This window comes from Oncorhynchus mykiss, chromosome 3 (assembly GCF_057628025.1).
Source record: "Oncorhynchus mykiss isolate SJ-2025 chromosome 3, ASM5762802v1, whole genome shotgun sequence".
Lineage (NCBI taxonomy): Eukaryota > Metazoa > Chordata > Actinopteri > Salmoniformes > Salmonidae > Oncorhynchus > Oncorhynchus mykiss.
The window spans coordinates 66,047,244-66,068,761 of NC_143024.1; the positions used below are offsets into that span (position 1 = coordinate 66,047,244).

Sequence of the window (21,518 nt, forward strand, 5' to 3'; positions counted from 1 at the left end):
TTCAACTGTATCTACTGCAGCACTCATCCTCCACATACAACACCCATTCTGCCAGTCACATTCTGTTAATTGTCCCCAAAGCGCACACATCCCTGGGTCTCAGCTTTTCAGTTCGCTGCAGCTAGCAACTGGAACGTGCTGCAACAAACACTCAAACCTGACAGTTTTATCTCAATCTCTTCATTCAAAGACTCATGGACACTGTTACTGACAGTTGTGGCTGCTTTGTGTGATGTATTGTTGTCCCCACCTTCTTGCCCTTTGTGCTGTTGTCTGTGCCCAATAACATTTGTACCATGTTCTGTGCTGATACCATGTTGTTGCTTCTAGGCTGTGTTGTCTTAGGTCTCTCTTTATGTAGTGTTGTAGTGTCTCTTGTCGGGATGTGTGTTTTGTCTTATATATTTATTTTCCCAGGGTCCTGGACTCCCAAAGCGAAGGGACTGGAATTGGTCAAACTCGTATTTTAATTGGATAGTTTATTTTTTTGTCTGCATCACGTATGAAGGAAGTTAGAGGTTGTTTTGCGTGTCTACAGGACTTTGTCATTGTGCTAATGCTAGTTAGCAACTTCCTTCCACGAGCAATGTTCCCTTTATTTTTTTTCAGGACTGAGAAAATGTCAGGTCTGCTGAGCGTGAACTTGAACGTTGTGAAAATTATGTGCAACTCCCGTTGCGGGTTTACTGTAAACACTGACATGCTGACCACAACGTCTGCATTGCGTGCACGAGCAATGCAAAATAAACTCCAGTCCAGTTGGTGGTGATAATGCACCTTAAAGGTGGTTGCCAACCGCCATATAAAGTCCACAGAAAAAGACGGAAGGAGGAGAGATTAGTAGGAACTAACTATGTTTCCCCTTTTAAGTGTATTGTCACAGTATTGGTTGATGATATCCAAGATGGAATAGCAGTCAGATGTCCTTGTCCTCGTCGTGTCCCATATATATATATATATATATATATATATATATATATATATATATATACATACACACACATACATACACATATACACACACACATATACATACATACATACAGTGCCTTGCGAAAGTATTCGGCTCCCTTGAACTTTGCGACCTTTTGCCACATTTCAGGCTTCAAACATAAAGATCTAAAACTGTATTTTTTTGTGAAGAATCAACAACAAGTGGGACACAATCATGAAGTGGAACAACATTTATTGGATATTTCAAACTTTTTTAACAAATCAAAAACTGAAAAATTGGGCGTGCAAAATTATTCAGCCCCCTTAAGTTAATACTTTGTAGCGCCACCTTTTGCTGCGATTACAGCTGTAAGTCGCTTGGGGTATGTCTATCAGTTTTGCACATCGAGAGACTGAAATTTTTTCCCATTCCTCCTTGCAAAACAGCTCGAGCTCAGTGAGGTTGGATGGAGAGCATTTGTGAACAGCAGTTTTCAGTTCTTTCCACAGATTCTCAATTGGATTCAGGTCTGGACTTTGACTTGGCCATTCTAACACCTGGATATGTTTATTTTTGAACCATTCCATTGTAGATTTTGCTTTATGTTTTGGATCATTGTCTTGTTGGAAGACAAATCTCCGTCCCAGTCTCAGGTCTTTTGCAGACTCCATCAGGTTTTCTTCCAGAATGGTCCTGTATTTGGCTCCATCCATCTTCCCATCAATTTTAACCATCTTCCCTGTCCCTGCTGAAGAAAAGCAGGCCCAAACCATGATGCTGCCACCACCATGTTTGACAGTGGGGATGGTGTGTTCAGCTGTGTTACTTTTACGCCAAACATAACGTTTTGCATTGTTGCCAAAAAGTTCAATTTTGGTTTCATCTGACCAGAGCACCTTCTTCCACATGTTTGGTGTGTCTCCCAGGTGGCTTGTGGCAAACTTTAAACTACACTTTTTATGGATATCTTTAAGAAATGGCTTTCTTCTTGCCACTCTTCCATAAAGGCCAGATTTGTGCAATATACGACTGATTGTTGTCCTATGGACAGAGTCTCCCACCTCAGCTGTAGATCTCTGCAGTTCATCCAGAGTGATCATGGGCCTCTTGGCTGCATCTCTGATCAGTCTTCTCCTTGTATGAGCTGAAAGTTTAGAGGGACGGCCAGGTCTTGGTAGATTTGCAGTGGTCTGATACTCCTTTCATTTCAATATTATCGCTTGCACAGTGCTCCTTGGGATGTTTAAAGCCTGGGAAATCTTTTTGTATCCAAATCCGGCTTAAAACTTCTTCACAACAGTATCTCGGACCTGCCTGGTGTGTTCCTTGTTCTTCATGATGCTCTCTGCGCTTTTAACGGACCTCTGAGACTATCACAGTGCAGGTGCATTTATACGGAGACTTGATTACACACAGGTGGATTGTATTTATCATCATTAGTCATTTAGGTCAACATTGGATCATTCAGAGATCCTCACTGAACTTCTGGAGAGAGTTTGCTGCACTGAAAGTAAAGGGGCTGAATAATTTTGCACGCCCAATTTTTCAGTTTTTGATTTGTTAAAAAAGTTTGAAATATCCAATAAATGTCGTTCCACTTCATGACTGTGTCCCACTTGTTGTTGATTCTTCACAAAAAAATACAGTTTTATATCTTTATGTTTGAAGCCTGAAATGTGGCAAAAGGTCGCAAAGTTCAAGGGGGCCGAATACTTTCGCAAGGCACTATACATCCATCCATCCATCCATCCATCAATCACTCCATCCATCCATCCATCCATCCATCCTTCTTCGCATATCTTTTATATATTTTCTTTTCCAAAAACTCAACTATATATGTTATTTATCTCATCTGAAATCCACAATAGAAGCTAGCCAGGAGCTAGCCAGTTTACTGGCTAACGTTAGTATTTAGCTAACCACGGTTGATGGTCAACAGCTATCCTTTAGCTCGAAAAGCTATCGCCAGTTTTGTTCGACTCGGACCAGAATATACCGGACCTATTTTTCTCTCCATATCACCGGATTTCAACCGAAAGCTCTGAATATTTACACTTGGATCTCGCAGCTAGCTAGCTGCTATCCGTGTAACTATTGGCTGACGTCGGTCCCGGAGCAAACTTAAATTATTCCAGAGCTAGCCAGCTGACAAGTTCCATCAACCACTCCTGGGCTACTATAACCTATCCGGACCCGTTTTACTGCCGATGCGGAGCCCCACCGGGCCTTCACGACTGGACTACCGACATTATCTGCACGAGGGAGTTATCCAACTGGCTCCTCCGTCGCGACGTTACCTGAACGCCCATCTGCGGCCCATCTAATCGTTAGCTGTCTTATCGGCTGCTATCTGAATAGGTCTCTCGGACAATTTTTCTTGGGTCACTATAACTATATCTATTTTGCCAATTGGATTGATCCCCTCTACCACACGGAACCCCACTAATCTACTAATGGAAACGTACGAAGTTGCTAAAAACAGAACACTGTCCTACGCTAGCTTGCTACCGATGACCCGGCTAGCTGTCTGAATCGCCGTTACCCCAACCAACCTCACTACTAACTGGACCCTTATGATCACTCGACTAAGCATCCCTCTCCTTAATGTCAATATGCCTTGTCCATTGCTGTTCTGGAGAGTGTTTATTGGCTTATTTCACTGTAGAGCCTTTCGAACCTTTCAGTTCCACCACCCACACATGCGATGACATCACCAGGTTTCAATGATGTTTCTGGAGACAATATCTCTCTCATCACTCAATACCTAGGTTTACCTCCACTGTATTCACATCCAACCATACTTTGTCTGTACATTATAACTTGAAGCTATTTTATCGCCCTCCCAGAAACCTCCTTTTACTCTCTGTTCCAGACGTTCTAAACAACCAATTCTCATAGCTTTTAGCCGTACCCTTATCCTACTCCTCCTCTGTTCCTCTGGTGAAATAGAGGTGAATCCAGGCCCTGCAGTGCCTAACTCCACTCCTATTCCTGAGGCGCTCTCTTTTGATGACTTCTGTAACTGTAATAGCCTTGGTTTCATGCATATTAACATTAGAAGCCTCCTCCCTAAGCTTGTTTTATATTCACTGCTTTAGCACACTCTGCCAACCCGGATGTTCTAGCCGTGTCACCCTCATAGATATCATCCTAACCAACTTGCCCTCTAAATACACCTCTGCTGTTTTCAACCAAGATCTCAGCGATCACTGCCTCATTGCCTGCATCCGTAATGGGTCAGCGGTCCTCCACTCATCACTGTCAAACGCTCCCTGAAACACTTCAGCGAGCAGGCCTTTCTAATCGACCTGGCCGGGGTATCCTGGAAGGACATTGACCTCAACCCGTCAGTAGAGGATGCCTGGTTATTTTTTTTAAATGCCTTCCTCACCATCTTAAATAAGCAAGCCCCATTCAAGAAATAAAGAACCAGGAACAGGTATAGCCCCTGGTTCTCTCCAGACCTGACTGCCCTTAACCAACACAAAAACACCATTTGGCGCTCTGCATTCGCATGAAACAGCCCCCCGTGATATGCAACTTTTCAGGGAAGCTAGAAACCAATACACACAGGCAGTTAGAAAAGCCAAGGCTAGCTTTTTCAAGCAGAAATTTGCTTCCTGCAACACAAACTCAAAAAAGTTCAGGGACACTGTAAAGTCCTTGGAGAATAAGAACAACTCCTCCCAGCTGCCCACTGCACTGAGGATAGGAAAAAACACGGTCACTACAGATAAATCCACTAAAATTGAGAATTTCAATAAGCATTTTTCTACGGCTGACCATGCTTTCCACCTGGCTACCCCTACCCCGGTCAACAGCACTGCACCCCACACAGCAACTCGCCCAAGCCTTCCCCATTTCCCCATCTCCCAAATCCAGTCAGCTGATATTCTGAAAGAGCTGCAAAATCTGGACCCCTACAAATCAGCCAGGCTAGACAATCTGGACTCTTTCTAAAATTGCAACCCCTATTACTAGCCTGTTCAAGCTCTTTCGTGTCGTATGAGATTCCCAAAGATTGGAATGCAGCTGCGGTCAACCCTCTCTTCAAAGGGGGGGGGGGGGGGGGGGGGCACTATTGACCCAAACTGCTACAGACCTATATCTATCCTACCCTGCCTTTTCTAAGGTCTTCGAAAGCCAAGTCAACAAACAGATTACTGACCATTTCGATTCCCACCATACCTTCTCTGCTATGCAATCTGGTTTCAGAGCTGGTCTTGGGTGCACCTCAGCCACGCTCCAGGTCCTAAACGATATCATAACCGCCATCGATAAGAAACAATACTGTGCAGCCGTATTCATTGACCTGGCCAGGGCTTTCGACTCTGTCAATCACCACATCCTCATCGGCAGACGCGATTGCCTTGGTTTCTCAAATGATTGCCTCGCCTGGTTCACCAACTATTTATCTGATAGAGTTCAGTGTGTTAAATCGGAGGGCCTGTTGTCCGGGCCTCTGGCATTCTCTATGGGGGTGCCACAGGGTTCAATTCTTGGACCAACTCTCTTCTCTATATACATCAATGATGTCGCTCTTGCTCCTGGTGAGTCTCTGATCCACCTCTACGCAGACGACACCATTCTGTATGCTTCTGGCCCTTCTTTGGACACTGTGTTAACAACCCTCCAGACGAGCTTCAATGCCATACAACTTGAAAGTGGCTAATGCGTTGATTCGATCACAATTCCCACAGTAGAGTGAAATGTTGCTAGTGTTAATTAAGGGGAAAACTAGAAAATTGAGTGAAGTTCAATCTAGTGCTTCTCTGCAAGGCTGTCTGAGAGTTGCGTGTGTGCAGTTTAGAGAGAACATTGTCCAAGAGTTCATCTGACTTGGTAAGTAGTTAAAGGGCCTCTTTGACAAAATCCCAAACTAATTATAATTTCCCCTTAAAAGCATGGTCATTACTTTTTTACATGAAAGGTGAGGTTAACTTGGCCCCCGACAATAGATCAGAGAGCGACAATCAAGCTGATTTATTTTCCACCCGTGTATCTGTTTTCTGCTGCTCCTGGACAAGCTGCCTCATGTCTTTCCACATTTCCCTCATTCCTCCAGGCTTAGGCTCTAGCAGTGCCCCAAGCCTCTTTTTAAAGACTTTACTAGAGATCTGTCTAGCTTTATGTCTTATGATTGCAACCATGCACAGTATGTTTAAATGTGAATACTATATTGTGTGTTTATGTTCATACTTGTTATCTCATACTGTACATTGACACCACATCTACTTTAGAGATATTTCATTCAGACCCCTGGCCTGCATTGACCCTAACATTCCCCCTCTCCTCCCTCGCTAGTCCAGTCCTCACCATCTCAGGCGCTGGCTCACAGAAGTGTGACGATTGATGAAGATCAGCACAAGACTGGTTGTTTGGCCCTGTCTGCCGAGTTGTTCACCCCCCCACCCACCCAGTCTTCAGTGGGGATCTCAGAATAGGCCCATTGCCATTCTCCTCCATAGATGGGCTAGCCCTCTAGTCAAGTTCTCTCAAGTTGCCTCCCAGATAACTGAAGTATCTTTCAAGACGTGTTAATCTAACTTTCCCATTCATTCTAATTACCTCAGTGTCCACCCAGTCTTAAGATAACAACATTGAGACAAGAAACGTCAGCAAGTTAACTAGCATGCAATGAGAAGATAAGAGTCGTGTAAATTAACCTCCTTCCCATGCTTCAGAGTGCTGTCCTATCAACGTGTGTGTGTGCGTTTGTTTGGCTGCATTTGCACATTTGTCCTGAGGCTTTTAGAAAGCCAGCGAGGAGGAGACGGCAGCCTGAGAGCTTGCTAGAGTAACACAAAAGAAAGGGCCCACATCCAGTCAGAACAACCACTTCAGACAGTCAAGGAGCAGCAAATAACACAGAAGTAAAGCATTGGAATAGATTAGGAAATGTTACAATTCCATGCTGGCTGAAAATTATTTTCAGAAAATCCACGGTCCTCTACTCTCGGCAGTGGGTACTTTTTTTTAAAGAATAACCGACAACGACAGATTATTTTACCAAGGTTTTGTCTTGGCGCAACTAGCCTACAGCTGAACATCTTGGTTTTCTGTAGGCCTGTGAGAGACCATTTCCGTGGTGCCTAGCCTATTGGTTGTAAAGCACAACAACCACACAGTTAATTGGTCTCCATACTACACACCGAGCATTGAGTCAGCTGTGTGAATGTTGAATTCCATGCTGCTACAGTACCCAAGATATATGTCAGACACAGTCACATCCCCCAGGGTGACGCGGAGATGGCGTGTGACTCTGTTTGCCCTCCATGTGACGTCTGGCTCAGGTTCCCATGCATAACTTTACCAGTGTTTTGTTCTCAACAGAGACATCTGATTGGCCCACTGGCGAGGTTACCAGGGCACAGGCCCTGGGGGAATCCTAGACTGTCAGGTGGCGTTCCTCACTGCCGCCGCTGCTCCTCTCCTCTTTTCCTTCTCCCACTACACCTCCCACTACCTTTTATTATGAATCATCTTTGTATTAACTCTCATATCAGCTCTAGAAGCAACGGCAGCGTTATCTTTCTTGGGAATTTGAAGAGCTCCTTGTTTGGCTTGTTTTCCGTCTAGATTAGAACATGAGAGGAGTAGAGATGCCGAGTAAGGGTTGACGGGTTCACATACCAGTACTCTTTATTGAAAGTATTTAGACCATGATTTATCGTCACTTAGTTGAAGGGGAAATGATTTGATATCATATTGTACAACAGCTGATAAAACGAACACTGCAAAAGTGATTAGTATTCTTTCCTGTTACTTCCTGGTTGAAAATACAATCTTCGCAGGACATTCTAATCAGCAGGGTTGCATGGATGTGAATTTTGGCTTTCCGTTGTGATACACCGATGCGGTAAATTTGTTAATAGACCAATAGGAAAGCGTTCCAGGTTGGATAAATTAAATATTTAAGGGGACTATAAAAAGTTACCATCACTCTGCGGTCTTTGTCTCCCTCTCATTCAGATCACTTGATTATATTGACCTGGTGATTTAGAAAGCTGAAGTCACCCCCAGCTCACAGGGACCTACTAATCCCGCAGTGGCTAACACAGCAGGGTCAGTGCCAGCCAGAGGGAGAGAGAGGTGTCGCCCTCTGGTATCCTCTAGCCAGGGTTGAGCGCGTAATTGACAGTCAACAGCCCAGAGCTGCCAGTCTGCTGCCTAGAACTGGGGACTGGGGCTGTGACATGGACCCAACAGACTCTGCAGTCTCTCAGCTGAGACTGCAGCTCTGTGTCAACACCACCACCATCCACTCACTGGCACAACACTGCTGTGATGTGAGTCTCAGGCGAAGCAGGGGGAGAGAAGGGGGAGGAGAGTGCAGAAGGGAGACAAGTGGTTGTCACTGTCCCTAATGGGACTGAGCCAGGGTAGACAGACAGTGCAACCACTCCGGCCTGGCTGTCATGGAGACTTGTGGCATGTGGATTTAACTTGGAGACGCGAACACAGTCTGCCCCCCCCCCCCCCTCAAATCTATGCATAGTCACTTTACCCCTACCTACATGTACTAATTACCTCGACTAACCCGTACCCCTGTATATAGCCTTGTTACTTTGTTTATTTTTTTTACTTTTTAATTTATTTGATAAATGTTTTTTTTAAACTTGAACTGCATTGTTGGTTAAGAGCTTGTAACTAAGAATTTCACGGTAAGGTCTACCTACACCTGTTGTATTTGGCATGTGACAAATAAAATTTGATTTGACATACACTACCGGTCCAAGGTTTTCTAAAACCTACTCAGTCAAGGGGGTTTTCTTTATTTGTACTATTTTCTACATTGTAGAATAGTAGTGAAGACATCACAAATATGAAATAACACATATGTAATCATGTAGTAACCAAAACTGTTAAACAAATCAACATATATTTTATATTTGATTCTTTAAATAGCCACCCTTTGCCATGATGACAGCTTTGCACACTCTTGGCCTTCTCTCAACCAGCTTCATGATGTAGTCACCTGGAATACATTTCAATTAACAGGTGTGCCTTGATAAGTTAATTGGTGGAATTTCTTTCCTTAATGCGTTTGAACCAATCAGTTGTGTTGTGACGACAAGGTAGGGGTGGTATACAGACGATAGCCCTATTTGGTAGAAGACCAAGTCCATATTATGGCAAAAACCGCTAAGCAATGTATAAGCAACAGTCCATTCACTTTAAGACATGAAGGTTAGTCAATGCGGAAAATTTCATTTACTTTAAAAGTTTCTTAAAGTGCAGTCGCATAAACCATCAAGCGCTATGATGAAACTGGCCCTCATGAGGACCGCCACAGGAATGGAAGACCCAGAGTTACCTCTGCTGCAGGGGATAAGTTCATTAGAGTTACCAGCCTCAGAAATTTCAGCCCAAATAAATGCTTCACAGAGTTCAAGTAACAGACACATCTCAACATCAACTGTTCAGAGGGGACTGTGTGAATCAGGACTTCATGCTCGAATTGCTGCAAAGAATCCACTACTAAAGACCTGTGGAAATTTGTGCTTTGGTCTGGAGTTCAAATTGGAGATTTTTGGTTCCAACCACTGTGTCTTTGTGAGATGTGGTGTGGGTGAACGTTTGATCTCTGCATGTGTATTTCCCACCATAAAGCATGGAAGAGGAGGTGTTATGGTGTTGGGGGTGCTTTGCTGGTGACACTGTCATGATTTATTTAGAATTCAAGGCACACTTAACCAGCATGGCTACCACAGCATTCTGCAGCGATACGCCATCCCATCAGGTTTGGGCTTAGTGGGACTCATTTTGTTTTTCAACAAGACAATGACCCAACACACCACCAGGTTGTGTAAGGGCTATTTTACTAAGAAGGAGAGGGATTGAGTGCTGCATCAGATGACCTGGCCTCCACAATCACCTGACCTCAACCAAATTATGATAGTTTGGGATGAGTCGGACCGCAGAGTGAAGGAAAAGCAGCCAACAAGTGCTCAGCATATTTGGGAACTCCTTCAAGACTATTGGAAAAGCATTCCAGGTGAAGCTGGTTGAGAGAATGGCAACAGTGTGCAAATCTGTCCAAGGCAAAGAGTGGCTTTGAAGAATCTCAAATATTTTATATATATTTGGATTTGTTTTACACTTTTTTGCTTACTACATGATTCCATGTGTGCTCATAGTTTTGATGTCTTCACTATTATTCTACAATGTAGAAAATAGTAAAAATAAAGAAAAACCCTTGAAAGAGTAAGTGTTCTAAAACTTTTAACTGGTAGTGTGTGTGTACGTACACACACACACACACACACACACACACACACACACACACACACACACACACACACACACACACACACACACACACACAATCAGATGTTTCCCATGAGTAATTATCTCTTTCTCCCTCCCCACCCCTCTCCCCCTCTACAGAAACACGACCAGGGTCATGTCTTACTGGATGTAGTGTTTAAGCACCTGGAGCTGACAGAAAGGGACTACTTCGGCCTGCATCTGGCCGACGACTCCTCAGACAGCCCGGTAGGTGCCAAGGTCAGACTCTTAGTGTTGACTGAAGTTGTTTCATCAATCACTCTCATTTCCTACAGTCTCCAATTGTCACTGATTGTAGCCTTTTCTGCTCACACCTAATTGTAATTGTCTGTGCCTTTTGGACATCTAGTAGTGTAACAGTCATGGGTAAATGTAGTCTAGACTATTGTGTTGCTGTGAGAAATGGAGATGGATTAATACGGCTAAGATGGGGAGGGTTGGAGTGAGTCAATTATGTTTAGAACCAATTCTTCTACCCCTTGGAAAGTATTCAGACCTCCTTGACTTTCCACATTTTAAGTTACAGCCTTATTCTAAAATGGAAAAGTTTTTTCCCTCATCAATCTACACACAATACCCCATAATGACAAAGCAAAAACTGTTTTTTAGAAATGTTTGCTAATATTATATTTCCATAATTATTCAGACCCTTTGCTCAGTATTTTGTTGAAGCACCTCTGGCAGCGATTACAGCCTAGAGTCTTCTTGGGTATGATGCTACAAGCTCAGCAAACTATATTTGTAGAGTTTCTCCCATTCTTCTTTGCAGATCCTCTCAAGCTCTGTCAGGTTGGATGGGGAGCGTTGCTGCACAGCTATTTTCAGGTCTCTCCAGAGATATTCGATCAGGTTCAAGTTCGGGCTCTGGCTGGGGCACTCAAGAACATTCAGAGACTTGTCCCAAAGCCACTCCTGCGTTGTCCTGGCAGTGTGCTTAGGGTTGTTGTCCTGTTGGAAGTTGAAACTTTGCCCCAGTCTGAGGTCTTAACCTGCTCCATAGCGCTCTTCATCAAGGATCTCGCTGTACTTTGCTTCCCTACTGACAATTTCTTCGACCTCATGGCTTGGTTTTTGCTCAAACAAGCACTTTCAACGGTGGGACCTTATATAGACAGGTGTGTGTGCCTTTCCAAATTATGTCAAATCAATTGAATTTACCACAGGTGGACTCCAAGTTGTATAAACATCAAGGATGATCAATGGAAACAGGATGCACCTGAGCTCAATTTCGAGTCTCATAGCAAAGGGTCTGAATACTTATGTAAATAAGGGATTTCTGTTTTTTATTTTTAATACATTTGCGAACATTTCTAAAAACTCGGTCACTTTTGTCATTATGGGGTATTTTGTGTAGATTCAGGATTTTAATTTTTTTTTTAAAAACATTTTAGAATAAGACTGTAATGTAACAAGGGGTCTGAATACTTTCTGAAGGCAATATAATCCAATCTACAATTCATCTGTTAGCCTAAATCGTGTTGGAAGCCTGTATGTTAATGGTACACATTGCATGCCACTACACACTACTACACCACAGCTTGCTCAATGACCCACACTGATGCAGTGTTAAGATCAACACACGTTGTTGGCAGAGTCCTCATCACCCCTCCATAAATGCTGTGTACAGTCATTACGGTGTGGTCAATTTGTATTTAGCTAGTATCTAGCTACAGATCAACATGACCCTGCCTGCATTTACCTTATGGAAAGCAGAGGTGGGATGAGGTGGAGGGGGCTGACTAGTGAATAATTGAGTGAGCAGGGTTGCTGAGGAACTTGTCTGAGTTTCTCCTCATCTATATTTTACAGAGGTGGCTGGATCCAAACAAACCCATAAGGAAGCAGTTAAAAAGTAGGTGAACATTCAATCTACTGCTCAGAAATTGATGGATTAACAGGGAAGTGGTTGTTTTTTAAAGTGGAAATACAATAATCTGTCTCATTGTACATTTATAGGGGGATCGCCTTATAATCTGAGCTTCAGAGTGAAGTTCTTTGTGACAGACCCAAATAAACTTCAGGAAGAGTATACTAGGTAAGGATACTAATAAAGAGTACACTAGATAAGGACAACCTGCCATGTCATGCCCATATAAGGAGACAAATTACACAGGGTAACTGTTAAACTATAGGCCAGTATTACACTAACCAAAGCCCTAAACCGCTAATCGTACTAATGGGGATGAATAGATTAAACTTGTTAGGAATAGGTCCTGCAGGGTTTTAGAGCTCGCTACCAGTTAAAGACTAGAATCAACATGGTACATAGATTAGCCAAAAAATGACAAATTGCACTGCTGGAAGCCTTGCACACAGCTAGTCATAAACATGCCATGGATGCTCCTTGCCTCTATTGCTGGGGATTCCATACATGGTCAATAGAAACAGAGTTACAGTCTGGATACTCCAGTGTTGTTTAATCAATTTATGCTCTCAAGCATTTCCTTGCTCATCCAGCCTTATCAAGTGAGTGTACCACTTTGTATATCTAAGATACAGAGGCATGGATCTGTTCTGGATGTGCACTATTGATTCCAGACACCACACAACAATGCTGTTGAGCACTCGCACTATGATGAGATGAATTCAGTATTAGTTACTCACAACACAGTCGACAAGTTAAGTCATAGAAATGTAGCCTAAGCAATAAGCATCAGAGAAGCTCCATGTGAGTGGGTCCTGTTCAGTCATTCTACTGTAATTGGATTGTAGATTATCCAAATGTGTTCTATTGCCCATAATCATAGAGACATCTTTATCACGTTGTTGGTGTAACTGCTCTCCTTATTCCACTAGGTACCAGTATTTCCTCCAGCTCAAACAGGACATCCTGACAGGAAGGTGAGTTGGCTGTCCTTATTTACACTGGTTCAGCAGCACGCTCGCACACCGCTCTAGTGACCTTACAGATTCTACCTGACCAGCACTTTGACACACTACTCTAATAGAGCTGCCATTGGTAAAAGCTTTGATTTTCATATTGATCCAAATTAATCAATGTCATGACTTGTGTGTTTGTGTCTCTTCATCACTCAATACCTAGGTTTACCTCCACTGTATTCACATCCTACCTTACCTTTGTCTGTACATTATACCTTGATGCTATTTTATCGCCCCCAGAAACCTCCTTTTACTCTCTGTTCCAGACGTTCTAGACGACCAATTCTTATTGCTTTTAGTCGCACCCTTATTCTACTACTCCTATGTTCCTCTGGCGATGTAGAGGTGAATCCAGGCCCTGCAGTGCCTAGCTCCACTCCTATTCCCCAGGCGCTCTCTTTTGACGACTTCTGTAACCGTAAAAGCCTTGGTTTCATGCATGTTAACATTAGAAGCCTCCTCCCTAAGTTTGTTCTATTCACTGCTTTAGCACACTCTGCCAACCCGGATGTTCTAGCTGTGTCTGAATCCTGGCTTAGGAAGACCACCAAAAATTCAGACATTTTAATTCCAAACTACAACATTTTCAGACAAGATAGAACTGCCAAAGGGGGCGGTGTTGCAATTTACTGCAAAGATAGCCTGCAGAGTTCTGTCCTACTATCCAGGTCTGTACCCAAACAATTTGAACTTCTACTTTTAAAAATCCACCTTTCTAAAAACAAGTCTCTCACCGTTGCCGCCTGCTATAGACCACCCTCTGCCCCCAGCTGTGCTCTGGACACCATATGTGAACTGATTGCCCCCCATCTATCTTCAGAGCTCGTGCTGCTAGGCGACCTAAACTGGAACATGCTTAACACCCCAGCCATCCTACAATCTAAACTTGATGCCCTCAATCTCACACAAATTATCAATGAACCTACCAGGTACCTCCCCAAAGCCTTAAACACGGGCACCCTCTTAGATATCATCCTAACCAACTTCCCCTCTAAATACACCTCTGCTGTCTTCAACCAAGATCTCAGCGATCACTGCCTCATTGCCTGCATCCGTAATGGGTCAGCGGTCAAACGACCTCCTCTCATCACTGTAAAACGCTCCCTGAAACACTTCAGCGAGCAGGCCTTTCTAATCGACCTGGCCGGGGTATCCTGGAAGGATATTGACCTCATCCCGTCAGTAGAGGATGCCTGGATATTTTTTAAAAATGCCTTCCTAACCATCTTAAATAAACATGCCCCATTCAAGAAATTTAGAACCAGGAACAGATATAGCCCTTGGTTCTCCCCAGACCTGACTGCCCTTAATCAACACAAAAACGTCCTATGGCGTTCTGCATTAGCATCGAACAGCCCCCGTGATATGCAGCTGTTCAGGGAAGCTAGAAACCATTATACACAGGCAGTTAGAAAAGCCAAGGCTAGCTTTTTCAAGCAGAAATTTGCTTCTTGCAACACTAACTCAAAAAAGTTCTGGGACACTGTAAAGTCCATGGAGAATAAGAACACCTCCTCCCAGCTACCCAGTGCACTGAAGATAGGAAACACTGTCACCACTGATAAATCCACCATAATTGAAAATTTCAATAAGCATTTTTCTACTGCTGGCCATGCTTTCCACCTGGCTACTCCTACCCCTGTCAACAGCACTGCACCCCCAACAGCAACTCGCCCAAGCCTTCCCCATTTCTCCTTCTCCCAAATCCATTCAGCTGATGTTCTGAAAGAGCTGCAAAATCTGGACCCCTACAAATCAGCCGGGCTAGACAATCTGGACCCTTTCTTTCTAAAATTATCTGCCGAAATTGTTGCCACCCCTATTACTAGCCTGTTCAACCTCTCTTTCGTGTCGTCTGAGATTCCCAAAGATTGGAAAGCAGCTGCGGTCATCCCCCTCTTCAAAGGGGGGGACACTCTTGACCCAAACTGCTACAGACCTATATCTATCCTACCATGCCTTTCTAAGGTCTTCGAAAGCCAAGTCAACAAACAGATTACCGACCATTTTGAATCTCACCATACCTTCTCTGCTATGCAATCTGGTTTCAGAGCTGGTCATGGGTGCACCTCAGCCACGCTCAAGGTCCTAAACGATATCTTAACCGCCATCGATAAGAAACATTACTGTGCAGCCGTATTCATTGATCTGGCCAAGGCTTTCGACTCTGTCAATCACCACATCCTCATCGGCAGACTCAACAGCCTTGGTTTCTCAAATGATTGCCTCGCCTGGTTCACCAACTACTTCTCTGATAGAGTTCAGTGTGTCAAATCTGAGGGTCTGTTGTCCGGACCTCTGGCAGTCTCTATGGGGGTGCCACAGGGTTCAATTCTTGGACCGACTCTCTTCTCTGTATACATCAATGAGGTCGCTCTTGCTGCTGGTGAGTCTCTGATCCACCTCTACGCAGACGACACCATTCTGTATACTTCCGGCCCTTCTTTGGACACTGTGTTAACAACCCTCCAGGCAAGCTTCAATGCCATACAACTCTCCTTCCGTGGCCTCCAACTGCTCTTAAATACAAGTAAAACTAAATGCATGCTCTTCAACCGATCACTACCTGCACCTACCCGCCTGTCCAACATCACTACTCTGGACGGCTCTGACTTAGAATACGTGGACAACTACAAATACTTAGGTGTCTGGTTAGACTGTAAACTCTCCTTCCAGACCCATATCAAACATCTCCAATCCAAAGTTAAATCTAGAATTGGCTTCCTATTTCGCAACAAAGCATCCTTCACTCATGCTGCCAAACATACCCTTGTAAAACTGACCATCCTACCAATCCTCGACTTTGGCGATGTAATTTACAAAATAGCCTCCAATACCCTACTCAACAAACTGGATGCAGTCTATCACAGTGCAATCCGTTTTGTCACCAAAGCCCCATACACTACCCACCATTGCGACCTGTACGCTCTCGTTGGCTGGCCCTCGCTTCATACTCGTCGCCAAACCCACTGGCTCCATGTCATCTACAAGACCCTGCTAGGTAAAGTCCCCCCTTATCTCAGCTCGCTGGTCACCATAGCATCTCCCACCTGTAGCACACGCTCCAGCAGGTATATCTCTCTAGTCACCCCCAAAACCAATTCTTTCTTTGGCCGCCTCTCTTTCCAGTTCTCTGCTGCCAATGACTGGAACGAACTACAAAAATCTCTGAAACTGGAAACACTTATCTCCCTCACTAGCTTTAAGCACCAACTGTCAGAGCAGCTCACAGATTACTGCACCTGTACATAGCCCACATATAATTTAGCCCTATCAACTACCTCTTTCCCAACTGTATTTAATTAATTTATTTATTTTGCTCCTTTGCACCCCATTATTTTTATTTCTACTTTGCACATTCTTCCATTGCAAAACTACCATTCCAGTGTTTTACTTTCTATATTGTATTTACCTTGCCACCAAGGCCTTTGTTTGCCTTTACCTCCCTTCTCACCTCATTTGCTCACATTGTATATAGACTTGTTTATACTTTATTATTGACTGTATGTTTGTTTTACTCCATGTGTAACTCTGTGTTGTTGTATCTGTCGAACTGCTTTGCTTTATCTTGGCCAGGTCGCAATTGTAAATGAGAACTTGTTCTCAACTTGCCTACCTGGTTAAATAAAGGTAAAATAAAATAAATAAAATTTGTGGCCCACAGACTGCCCTGCCCGCACAACACTGCCGCGCTCCTGGCGTCCTACTCTGTTCAATGTAAGTTCCAATCCCCAGGCGTGCTTCCAGAGATGCACACGATAAACATAAATAGGGATATGTAGCTATTGGTAGTTAGTTTACCCATTTGATCTCTGTTGTGTCATATGAGGCTGCACAGTGTTTGGCCACTAAGTGACTCAAATGCTTTTAGTGTGAGGGGGCTAGGAAGATTTGTGTTGAAAGCTTTTAGCTGAGGGTCAGTGAACTCAGCAGGACTTTCCAATAGTCACTTGTCGTGTGCCAACTTGCATAACGTTTTACAACATCAAATGTATTATTTAATTATCTCGCCTAGGGCTGTGGTGGGCATGACATTTCGTCAGCCGGTGATTGTCAAGCAAATAACTGTCCATCTCACAGGAATTGACCGTTAATTAACATAAACACATTTAGCATCTCCTGGCTTCCACACACAGCCTACAAGCCAAGAAGTCTAGTAAATCCATGTAACATAGCCTACACCTTCACAATAATTCCAATATTTTAGACGGGTCTAAAGAAATATGATATGAGAATAATTTCTGAAGAAAAGAATAGCATACCACAAATGGCTGTGGGCTACACTAGTTCATTTAGCAGACTAGATTTGCTTATAATTCCGTGGCATTATTTTATAGATTGAAGAATGCAATTGAACAAAGCTGAATAAAATGTGTTTCCTCAATTCCGCTATTCTGTGTTGAGCGGTTAACAAAGAAATAGTTACTCCTATATGCTTCGTTTAGAGTTTATGGAGCTTTAGTTGTTCTACAAACGTTGGGCAATGTTTAGATTTTTAATATATTGTAAGGCTGCATGATGAGAATCTAATGATTTGAAAAGGCAGAGCTCTGCTTTGTCTTTTGCGCAGGCTGTTGTCGCTCAAATCAAATGCTATTGGTCACATACACTAGTTTTGCGAAATGCTTGTTCCTAGCCCGTGACAGTGCAGTAGCATCTAATTCAATACACACACACACACACACACACACACACACACACACACACACACCTAAAAGTAAAAGAATGTAATTAAGAAATATATAAAAATTAGATTGAGCAATGTCGGAGTGGCATTGACTAAAATAGAGTAAAATATAATACATATGAGATGAGTAAAGCACTATGTAAACATTATTAAAGTGGCCTGTGATTCCATGTCTATAAGACAGCAGCCTCAAAGGTGCAGTGCTGTGTAACCGGGTGGAAGCCGGCTAGTGATGGCTATTTAACAGTCTGATGGCCTTGAGATAGAAGCTGTTTTTCACTCTCTCTGTCCCCGCTTTGATGCACCTGTACTGACCTCTCCTTCTGGACGATTGCGGGGTGAACAGGCCATGACTTGGGTGGTTGATGTCCTTGATGATCTTTTTGGCCTTCCTGTGACATCGGGTGCTGTTGATGTCCTGGAGGGCAGGTAGTTTGCCCCTGGTGATGTGTTGGGCAGACCGCATCGCCCTTTGGAGAGCCCTGCGATTGCGGGAGGTGCAGTTGCTGTACTAGGCGGTGATACAGCCCAACAGGATGCTTTCAATTGTGAATCTGTAAAAGTTTGAGGGTTTAAGGTGGGACCACAAATTCACAATTTTGCAAGCACTTGATAATGCCTCGAATTTCACGGCGGCATCCCCTTTGTGTCACTGCGACAACTGTCAAAAGACGTATCTGGTAAATTCACTCTGGCTATCTACTCCGATTTCAGAGCACTCTCGTCTGAGTGTGCCAGAGCACAGAATAACTGATGAATTTACGAATGCGCAACACCCGTTGAATATGGCCGGTGTCAGTAAACGTTGGCAAAAAGTGTAATTAAATTGCCAGCAGCACAGTTGCAGTCACCAACGCTAACATAAACGGCCTAACCAGCTCTGCTAGGGTGAGTAAAATGGTCAGTGAGCTGTTCTCTCATTTTTGTCTGGAAGTAGCTAGCAAGCTAGCCAATGTTAGCTAGTTAGTTTGGGTGCTTGACTACTGCTGTTTAGTCAGAACGCTCGGATCAACACTACTCCTCGGCCAGAGCGTCCAGTCCGCTGAACGCTCTGAGTGTGAAATGCTCTGAATTTACGAAAGGACAATCTTAACAACACTCTGAGTTTCCAAACACCCAGAGCACAATCTGGCACTCCAGATTCAATTACGAACACACCATAGTATAAACCAGCCTTTAGTCTTAATCTTTGGTCGTTTAGTACATAGCCTAACATGTTAATCCTTAAAGAGATGGGTGGGGCTAAAGCTTAAGAGGGTGTGAAAGATGCTGAATGGGTATAGACAAAGTAGAGCTCTCCAGTAGGTGTACCAAATTATTCAATGGCCATTTTCTCAAAAGTGAGGTTACAAGTTTATCAACTTTCAAAGCAGAATTATTTTCCCATTGTCCCTCAACTGTAGTGTATGATATACCATTTTCTAGCTCTGAGTCGCTACTTTTATCCAATGTTTTTATTGGACTGTTGTGAGTATCTGTCAGCTCTGTGGCTTGTCAACTCCTGTCACTGATGGCTAAACCCCCTTAAGATAAAAAAAAAATTGTCAAGCACTTGAATTGTTTAAGCATATTAGACCTAAGGGATAATGTTGGCTTTATAAATGTTGTTTTATGTACTAAATCTAGAAGAACATACCATGCTAACGAAATTAACCCTGGAGAATTTAATTGTGCATTAAAACAAAACAAAAAAGTTTGGAGATTTGTATTACATATTTTATTAATCAAATGTTAGAATTAAACAATCAAGGCCTTTTAAACACTTGGACAATTGTAAGAACTAAATGGCCTTTATTGGGTCAGATTGAGTTTACAACAATCCAGTTGCATTTTATAAAAAATAAATAAATAGGTTGTTCCTTTGCATGGTGTCATTCATAGCTGATACTTTAGTCTATCAAAATAGATATTTCAAATGTTAATCTTTCGAGAATCCCTGAGCTCTAAAATTGCAACATTTTCTCTCATCCTCATGACAAAGTGGAAAAAAAAAAAGCATGAGATTATCTATAAAACTGCACATTTCCTCTGCTTGGACCTTGAGGGGGGCCCTACAAAACTGCTACGCCACTGAAGTAGATAATACTATGTTGCAGAGTACTGCTGCTGCTCAGCCTTGAACAGACATGTCCAGAATACTGTAGCACAATATAGCCTTTTCAGCTCAGCTCAACTCCTCATGGGAAAGAATAGCCGAGTCGCCCAGCAGCTCAACTCCGTAACCAACATGCTATCTACATGTTAGCCTAGCCTAGTGGTCTACAGCTAGCACAGAGCCACATTCTCCAATTGTAGTGGGCTGTTAGCCTGAGTGCATCTTGTCAACTTTTCATCAGATTGACCTTAATAATGACTCCTGACGGATTGGAGGGGAGAGGGTTAGGGGTATGTTCCTCATTGTCTGTCCCATTTCCACTGCAGTGGCCCGCTGAGGCTTGCCTCACTCTCCAGGGCTTTTCATTGGGAGTCTCACTGCTATATAGGTCACTGGAGGGATTTGAACTGCACCGCCATGTAACACAACCACCCCGTGTCCATGTCCAGACACTTACTTAGGCCTATATTAGCTCAATGTCTCTACTCATGAGAAGGGTTTCATGCTATTTTAACCATGGGGTTAAGGGTATGAAACATGATGGAATGCTGCTGTTAATTTGGGTTAGTTTTGCGAAATCGGTGAGGCTGATCAAATTCGATCAAGAAATGCACTCCTGCTGAAGCCTCTGGCATTAGTGCTGTGTAGATATTTCTTTGCATAAATCCATAGGCAATTTACTGTTTAGTTTGAGTGTTGTGCTTCTTTTTTCTTTCTGGTGATTACATCAATAACTGTGTATTGAATTGATGTGTTTGTCAGTGATAGTCGTGAGCCAGTGGTTTAGAGGTCCACTCGTATGAATTGAAGCCCTTTCGCACACGACCGCAAGCTAATGGATCTAAGGTACTTAGCTACTGTAGAGGTGGTTGGAGCACCAAAGGCTTCTCAACCACTTGTCTCTTTCATTAATAGACATCATAACCAGGCTTTTGAGGTTGTCTTCTATTCGTTACTGCATTGATAGGAAATGGTTTATCTTTCATATACAATATAAGCCTGCTGTTTTCTGCGTCATATAGGGAGTTGACTTGACTGTCTGTACTATTTGAATTTATTTGAGACTCTCTCTGCACTGTGTAGCTGAGCTGGGGGACTACAGTGATTCGGAGCATGCTCCTGGTTACCTCTCACAGTTCTGCTTCATCCCCAACCCGCCCCAAGGTTTGGACAAGGAGGTTACCAAACACCACCAACAGCACAGGTAGGGGCCCATCTTCACAAGACCATTGCATACTCTCTTTCTGATCCAAGAAACAAAAGATGGCACCGACCAACAGTCACCCTGTTTCTAGCTCCTAGTCAACTTTGCAGTATTTTTTTTTTATTTGCTCAGGACAGTTCTAGTACTATTACCTACATCCAAAAATAACTTGTCTACTGCTGTACTAAGTTTGTATTGTGTAGTTTAACATTTACCACATTGATTGATAGGAACTAGGAAGATGAGCCTTTCGCTGTACTCACCACAGCACCTGCTAAACTGTGTACGCGACCAATACAATTTGTTTGATTTTGATGTTCATACACAGCTGTATACTCGTTTTACTTGTCTGCACCAGCTTTCATAGCAGGGAAGGTTTCCATGGTTTTATTGAGTGAATTTCAGAGGAAAAGCGTGGCCTCACTGT

General features: G+C 43.2%; 1 protein-coding gene across 8 annotated transcripts in view; it reads left to right on the forward strand.

The window, feature by feature from the left end:
• The window catches only part of LOC110520208 (protein tyrosine phosphatase non-receptor type 4), a 108,440-nt gene that overhangs the window by 40,188 nt on the left and 46,734 nt on the right, over positions 1-21,518 (forward strand). For 5 of the 8 annotated variants that reach the window (XM_090229935.1, XM_090229938.1, XM_090229940.1 and 2 more), the window contains 6 exons: positions 10,325-10,432; positions 12,035-12,077; positions 12,182-12,260; positions 13,022-13,066; positions 16,770-16,822; positions 20,971-21,091. In XM_090229935.1, the coding sequence (XP_090086061.1) occupies positions 10,325-10,432; positions 12,035-12,077; positions 12,182-12,260; positions 13,022-13,066; positions 16,770-16,822; positions 20,971-21,091 (449 nt within the window). Of the gene's footprint in view, positions 1-10,324; positions 10,445-12,034; positions 12,078-12,181; positions 12,261-13,021; positions 13,067-16,769; positions 16,823-20,970; positions 21,092-21,518 lie in introns of all 8 variants that reach the window. The other 3 variants (XM_090229933.1, XM_090229937.1, XM_090229934.1) reach the window with 1 other exon arrangement.